Source organism: Theropithecus gelada, chromosome 8 (assembly GCF_003255815.1).
Source record: "Theropithecus gelada isolate Dixy chromosome 8, Tgel_1.0, whole genome shotgun sequence".
Lineage (NCBI taxonomy): Eukaryota > Metazoa > Chordata > Mammalia > Primates > Cercopithecidae > Theropithecus > Theropithecus gelada.
Genome location: NC_037676.1, coordinates 97031950 through 97040038, shown reverse-complemented (window position 1 = coordinate 97040038; position 8089 = coordinate 97031950). Strand labels below are relative to the sequence as shown.

General features: G+C 42.0%; 1 protein-coding gene across 5 annotated transcripts in view; it reads right to left on the bottom strand.

The window, feature by feature from the left end:
- ESRP1 (epithelial splicing regulatory protein 1) overlaps positions 1 to 8089 on the bottom strand; it is a 71163-nt gene that overhangs the window by 13640 nt on the left and 49434 nt on the right. For 3 of the 5 annotated variants that reach the window (XM_025394894.1, XM_025394892.1, XM_025394893.1), the window contains exon 14: positions 1493 to 1643. The exons of the other annotated variants lie outside the window; for them this stretch is intronic. In XM_025394894.1, the coding sequence (XP_025250679.1) occupies positions 1493 to 1643 (151 nt within the window). The remainder of the gene's footprint in view (positions 1 to 1492; positions 1644 to 8089) is intronic. 5 annotated transcript variants of the gene reach the window in all.

The following is an 8089-nucleotide window of genomic DNA, read 5'->3' as shown; positions in this document are numbered from 1 at the left end:
TTTTTTTGAGACAGAGTCTCGCTCTGTCACCCAGGCTGGAGTGCAGTTGCGCAATCTCAGCTCACTGCAAGCTCTGCCTCCTGGGTTCATGCCATTGTCCTGCCTCAGCCTCCCAAGAAGCTAGAACTACAGGCACCCACCACCATGCCTGGCTAATTTTTTGTATTTTTTTTAGTAGAGACGGGGTTTCATTAGCCAGGATGGTCTCGATTTAATGACCTCGTGATCCACCCACCTCAGCCTCCCAAAGTGCTGGGATTACAGGCGTGAGCTACCACACACAGCCAAAAAAGTAACTTTTTAATCCCTTTCAAAGTCTTCTAAAGGCAGCAAAATTGCTAAGGGAGGAGTATCTACCCACCTCCACCTTCCTTCAGCTTTTCACTATGAGCCATAGATTTTCTTTGTCAGAAAGTGTCCTTTGTATGTTTAAAAGCCCCTGAGAAAATGATAGCCACTTGGTAGGTTTGGGCCGGTAGCATCACCCCTGAGATAATTTTAGCTGAGATCACAGTCCTCCATGACTCATAGATGCCAAGCTCGTAAACCCATTGTAATCATCAATTAGCGTCTACAGACACAACCCTTGTAATGCTGTACTGAAAATGCTCACGGGCTATTTTAGAATGTGACTATTATTCCGAAAACAGCTTCTCAACTCTAAAGACTCAAGAAACGTTCAGATCCAGGAGGAAAGAGGACAATTTTTGCTATTAGTACAATAAAAAGACTGTAAGTCACTTAGTTTTTAGACATGGCAGGAAAGAAGGAATTCAAGACTTAGGTAATTATGTGACTTGAGGAAAGAAAGGTATCTGCTTAGATGGGATGACAATGTTCACTGTTAAAGAACTCTTAACTAAAAGTCATCTCATTCTTTAGCATATTTGAGAAAACAGCTGATGGACACAGACTGAGGTAGAAAAAACTGCCAAGAGCAAACATTAGCGTCACAAGAATAAATATGAAAGGCTCGCCAAACACCTGAGAGCTCATTCTAAGGTGTCACCACTTAAAGACTCATGAGTCTCCTAGGAGTTAGGCAATTTTTTTTTTTCTTCAGGTTATCCAGGGGCCTCTGACCATGTTTAAATACTCACCTTTAAAATCCATGTTTAAGTACTTACTGGTTTAGTCAAGGATTTGACACTTGACTTTGAATAAAACCCCTTAGCCAATCCTATTCTAGATGTAAACACTCATACTGCTGCATGCCCTCAAGAGCTTTCCCAAAGTAGCTCACTTTTCAAAAAGTAACTAAAAGATTAAGTTGGAAGACTTAAGACAGCATGGAAAAGCCTTAATTTTTGACAAGGGGATGAGTCTGAAGTTGGTCCCCACAGTGACTCCAGATCTATTTGTTTCCATAAGCAAATCCATTAGCATATATACACACACGAGTTTCATAGAATCTGTTTCTTTCCTGGCTGCATTCTTTAGGTAAATCAACTTAATAAGGGCACTGAGGATTATTCTCCTTCAAGCTACTGACCTGGTAACCTTGGAAGAAGTTAAGAATTTCCTTAACTCCAGTATTGTAGGCCAGGCCCTGCATTCTGACCACCGTGCCAGGCTGTGGAGGGACACCGCTAAGATTAGCAGCTGTAGGGAAGTAGCCAAGACTATTAGGCGAACCTGGGGGGCTAAAGGAAGAGAAAGCACAGTGAACCAATAGGAATAGACAATGTTGAATACTTACTATAAAAACATTAGTTACTTAAGGAAACAGAATTTCTCAAGGCAACCTTTCTTATACTTCTCAGAGCTGTCTTTCCTAAGACAGGTGAAAACACCACAGCAGTTCTGTCTCACGTTACCACGAAAGCCAAAAGTTGAAAGGCAGTGAGATTAGAGCTTAGTGCAGAATTACATACAGGGCTTCCTCACATCCCTGAGATTCTTAAGAGGAGAGGAAGGACAGAAGTAAGCCTCATGTCAACTCCACCACAAAGCACCCCTTCCGAGGCCCAGTTCTCTGATGATTCACAGGCTAGCTACCAGGAACACTAAGGCATGAAGAGGCACGCATACAAAGAACTAATGGGAACCACAGCCATGGAGACCAAAAGTATCCAAAGTGATTGCACCAAAGAGTAGACTGTTCTACCCATATGAGCATGAGGAATAGCACAGCAGTACTACAGCGAATCAAAGTACTAGAGTGCCCATTAGTTATATTTTCTTGCCTTTTAAAAAATGGGGGTGGGGGAAGTTGGAAGGGATACATAAAAAATTAAATCAATCACCATTAACACAAGGCAGAAAATTGATCAGTGGGTCTTCAGGTATATCTGCAACCATAACCTCCAAGGAACACCAGCCAAGTGAACACCCAACTTTATGTGACATCTTGAGTCATTACCATATTATGCAATTAGTTTCACCCTGTTCCCACCCAGTCTGTTTTCTACCTCAATTGGTGGCCATTATTAAAAAATTATTTTTATTACACAATTCATATTACATATGCAGTTTAATATAATTAAAACTCATAATTGAAAATATATAGGGAATTTTTAAAAAGTCATCAGTGAGTAATATACACTCGCAACTTAGGATTATTAACCTTTATTCATCTTTCTGAGTTGGTAATTGTCCCATTTCTTTTTTTTTTTTTTTTTTTTTTGAGACAGAGTCTCGCGCTGTCACCCAGGTTGGAGTGCAGTGGCGCGATCTCGGCTCACTGCAAGCTCCGCCTCTCAGGTTCACGCCATTCTCCTGCCTCAGCCTCCGAGTAGCTGGGACTACAGGCGCCCGCCACCACGCCCGGCTAGTTTTTTGTATTTTTAGTAGAGACGGGGTTTCACCATGTTAGCCAGGATGGTCTCGATCTCCTGACCTCGTGATCCACCCGCCTCGGCCTCCCAAAGTGCTGGGATTACAGGCTTGAGCCACCGCGCCCGGCCAATTGTCCCATTTCAAAGATAAACACATAACAGAAAGGACTAAAAGTCTTTGAGATTATCTATCATACATAATCCTACCAGATGGCTTAATGAAAATGGAGTCAGATGTGCCTCCAGTCCCAGACTCTGTCTCTAATTAGCATAGCTACCTTGAGTAAGTCACTCAATTCCTTCATTTGCTAACTAGGGGGTGATCAGCACTTTCCTCGTTTCACAGAACTGCTCTTCAGCTTCAGTGACTTAACATATCAATTTACTTCATAAACAATAAAAATGCTGTAACATTACTTCATTCTTGCTATTTTCATCACCAGCATATTTCATTATTTTAAAAACAATGGGAGCCTGAAACTATTACTTGACATTAAGCTGCCCTTAACCTATTATGTTGCTAAAGCAGCGGTCTTTAACTAATTTGCAAGTAAGAATCACCAGTGGAGTTTTTGGGTTGTTTTTTAAACAACTCTCTATTATGAGATATTACCCCAACAAATTAAAAATTAGAAACTCAAGAAAGCAAAACCCAGACACTGATATAAATATATTTTAAAGGCTACTAAGTGATCATAATGTGAGATTTTAAGTCAATTTATGGGCAACTATGAGACTAGAGAAAGAAGAAATGCTAAACTTTTGGTCTGAGTAGGACATTAGCCACTATTCAGCCATACCTCTACATTTTCACAGAGGTAGAAACAGAAGCTAAGAGTTTAATAATTTCTCAATGGGTCACATAAGTTACCTCTTGCCAAACTATAAGAACCACTCAAACTCTTGACTTCTGGTTCATTACTTTCCTCCTATACAACTAGCATTCACTCAAAGATGGTGTTTGCTCAGATAGATAGCAAGTCTAATCCTCAAAGGCCATCAGGACTTCTGCACAGATTTCATTACTGGTTACTTAGACTTTTCCAGACTAGATATAAAAGGTCATTTTCACAGCATACAACTTACTTTCACAGCTTTGTCCTGCCATATTCTATTCCATTTGCCTAAAGATCTCCTTCTATAAATTAAGCCTGAGGTCTCTAGTACTCTCAAAATATAATCAAGATAAAACCAGCCAAAGTAAATGTTGCACAACTAGAAATTTAAGGTTATAAATGACAATTATATTCCACATCTAAGGTACCATCTATTCTGATGAGGCTTAAATACAACACAATTTGGATTCTTACCCTTATTTTTCACAACTATGATTACCTGCTGTATACAAGGACCCATAAGAAAAATTTAAAAAGTCATATATCTACCTGACAGGGCATGAGAGTAAGAATTTTTCATCAACCTAAATTCTAGGCGGGGCACAGTGGCTCATATCTGTGATCCCAGCACTTTGGGAGGCCAAGGTGGGCAGATCACTTGAGGCCAGGAGTTCGAGACCAGCCTAGCCAACATGGTGAAATCCCATCTCCACTAAAAATACAAAAAAAAAAAAGGAAAAGAAAAAAAGAAAAAATTAGCCAGGGATGGTAGCTCAGGGAGGCGAAAGCAGGTGATCATTTGAGGCCAGGAATGTGAGAGCAGCCTGGCCAACATGGTAAAGTCCTGTCTCTAATTAAAAACAACAACAAAAAATTAGGTCGGGCGTAGTGGTTCATGCCCGTAATCCCAGCACTTTGGGAGGGCAAGGTGGGTGGATCACGAGGTCAGGAGATCAAGAACATCCCGATTAACACAGTGAAACCCCGTCTCTACTAAAAAATACAAAATTTAGCCGGGCATGGTGGCAGGTGCCTGTAGTCCCAGCTACCCAGGAGGCTGAGGCAGGACAATGGCGTGAACCTGGGAGACAGAGCTTTCAGTGAGCTGAGATCGTGCCACTGCACTCCAGCCTGGGCGACAGAGCAAGACTCTATCTCAAAAAAAAAAAAAAAAAAAAAAATTCAGCCAGGCATGGTAGCACATGCCTGTGATTCCAGCTGCTTGGGAGGCTGAGGCACAAGAATCACTTGAACCCAGGAGGCAGAGGTTGCAGTGAGCCAAGATTTGCTGAACTCCAGCCTGGGCAACAAAGTGAGACTCTGTTTCAAAACAAAAAAACCCTAAATTCTAAATTTTAAGGTCTTTTGTGGATTACTGAAATAAGAATCAGCAATAATAATTTACATTATAAAAATGACAAGATAAAGACAAATATGAACTTGTATGTAGAAAAATAAAGAATTTACTAAAAAACTACTAGATCGAGTAAGCCAGTTCAGCAAGGTTACATAAGATCAATACAGGGATAAATCAATTGCATTTCTATACACTACAACCACCAAAAATCAAACAATTCTATTCACTATAGCATCAAAAATAGAAAAGCATTTAAAAGTGCAAGACTTGCACACTGAAAACTACAAAACATTGTTTTTTTTTTTTTTTGAGACGGAGTCTCGCTCTGTCCCCCGGGCTGGAGTGCAGTGGCCGGACCTCAGCTCACTGCAAGCTCCGCCTCCCGGGTTCACGCCATTCTCCTGCCTCAGCCTCCCGAGTAGCTGGGACTACAGGCGCCCACCTCTGCGCCCGGCTAATTTTTTGTATTTTTTAGTAGAGACGGGGTTTCACCGTGTTAGCCAGGATGGTCTCGATCTCCTGACCTCGTGATCCACCCGTCTCGGCCTCCCAAAGTGCTGGGATTACAGGCTTGAGCCACCGCGCCCGGCCCAAAACATTGTTAAAAGAAAAAATCATCTAAATAAATGGAAAGGCAGCCCATGTTCATAAATGTAATTTTTTTTTTGAGACTGAGTCTTGCTGTCACCCAGGCTGGAGTGCAGTGGTTTGATCTTAGCTCACTACAATATCCGCCTCCCAGGTTCAAGCAATTCTCGTGCCTTAGCCTCCCAAGTACCTGGGATTACAAGCATGTGCCATCACATCCGGCTAATTTTTGTATTTTCAGTAGAGACAGGGTTTCCCACGTTGGCCAGGCTGGTCTCAAACTACTGGTGGCTTCAAGTGATCTGCCCACCTCAGCCTCCCAAGTACTGGGATTACAGGCATGAGCCACCATGCCTGGGCAAGACTTAATATTGTTAAAATGGCCATACCACCAAATTGACCTACAGATGCAATTAAATAACTATCAAAATTCCAGCTGTCTTTCATACAGAAATTGACAAAACTTAACCTAAAATGTATATGGAAATACAAAGGATCCAGAATAGTCAACAAAGAAAAATTAGGACTTTTTCTTCACAAATTCAAAACGTACTACAAAGCTACAGCAATCACAACAGTATAGTACTAGCATAAGGAGAGGCATATAGACCCACGGAATGCAATTGAGAGAACAGAAATAAACCTTTACACTTATTATCAATTGGTTTTGTTTTTGTCTGTTGAGGGATTTTTTTTGGGGTGGGGGGGTTTCACCATGTTAGCCAGGATGGTCTCGATCTCCTGACCTCATGATCTGCCCGCCTCGGACTCCCAAAGTGCCAGGATTATAGGTGTGAGCCACGGCACCTGGCTGTTGAGGAATTTTATTTGTATATATTATATCCCCAAGAAGATGAATCCCAGGGTTTTTCCTCCTGTGTGTTTTCTTTTTTTTCTTTTTTTTTTTTTTTTTTTTTTTTTTTTTTTTTTTTTTTGAGACGGAGTCTCGCTCTGTCGCCCGGGCTGGAGTGCAGTGGCCGGATCTCAGCTCACTGCAAGCTCCGCCTCCCGGGTTCCCGCCATTCTCCTGCCTCAGCCTCCCGAGTAGCTGGGACTACAGGCGCCTGCCACCTCGCCCGGCTAATTTTTTATTTTTATTTTTTAGTAGAGACGGGGTTTCACCGTGTTAGCCAGGATGGTCTCGATCTCCTGACCTCGTGATCCGCCCGTCTCGGCCTCCCAAAGTGCTGGGATTACAGGCTTGAGCCACCGCGCCCGGCCTCCTCCTGTGTGTTTTCATCGTGCTTCTTCATGGTCTGTGATGCCAGCCCAAGTTGTCAGTATAATGAAACGAAACTGATGACATGGAAGCAGATAATCCTGCCACTTTTCTAGATCTTTGAGTTGCACATGAAATCTGAGGATGATCACACTTGTTTAACTTGCCTGTGAGGTTCACAACAATTTCCCCAGCTCTGATCTCAATGACTTCAAATTCGCCATTGCAATCACACTGGGGCACAGCCTTCTAAGAACCTGATGTTTGCCTTTCTTTTTGACATTGTTGATGCTCTTAAGAGCAATGGTCAGGACATTCATGTGCACCATTTTGATGGCACAAAAAGAGCTGGTCATAGATTTTTGATAAGAGTTACTAGAACACAATTTGATGTGGAAAGAGGTGTTTTCAATAAATGGTGCTGTAACAATGGACTATCAACACATAAAAGGATGACTATTTTTTTCTAAAGGGATGATTTTAGACCCCTACCTCACACCACACAAAAAATTAACTCAAATCGAATTATACCTAAACCTAAGAGTTAAAACTACAAAACACTTATAAAACATAGTAGCAAATCTTTGCGACCTTGGGTTAGATATCACACCAAAAGTGTAAGGGAAAAAAGAACTTAACTATCAAAATTAAAAACTTTTAGACTTTAAAGGACACTATCAAGAAAATGAAAAGACAACCTACAGAATCGGAGAAAATATTTGTAAATGATGTCTTATAAGATTTCATATTTAGAATATATGAAAAAAATTTACAAGTGAAAATAATCCAACTTAAAAATGTGCAAAGGATTTGAGTAGACATTTCTCCAAAGATGTGCAAATAGCTAAGATCCACATATAAAGATTCTCAAAACCAATGCTCATTAAGGAAATGGCAAATCAAAACCATGAGATAGCAAACTCACACCCAAGACAATGGGTAAAATTAAAGACAGTAAGAATTGGGGGCCGGGCGCGGTGGCACAAACCTGTAATCCCAGCACTTTAGGAGGCCCAGGCGGGCGGATCACGAGGTCAGGAGATCGAGACCATCCTGGCTAACACGGTGAAACCCCGTCTTGGCCGGGCGCGGTGGCTCAAGCCTGTAATCCCAACACTTTGGGAGGCCGAGACGGGTGGATCACGAGGTCAGGAGATCGAGACCATCCTGGCTAACACGGTGAAACCCCGTCTCTACTAAGAAATACAAAAAAATAGCCGGGCGAGGTGGCGGGCGCCTGTAGTCCCAGCTACTCGGGAGGCTGAGGCCGGAGAATGGCGTGAACCCGGGAGGCGGAGCTTGCAGTGAGCTG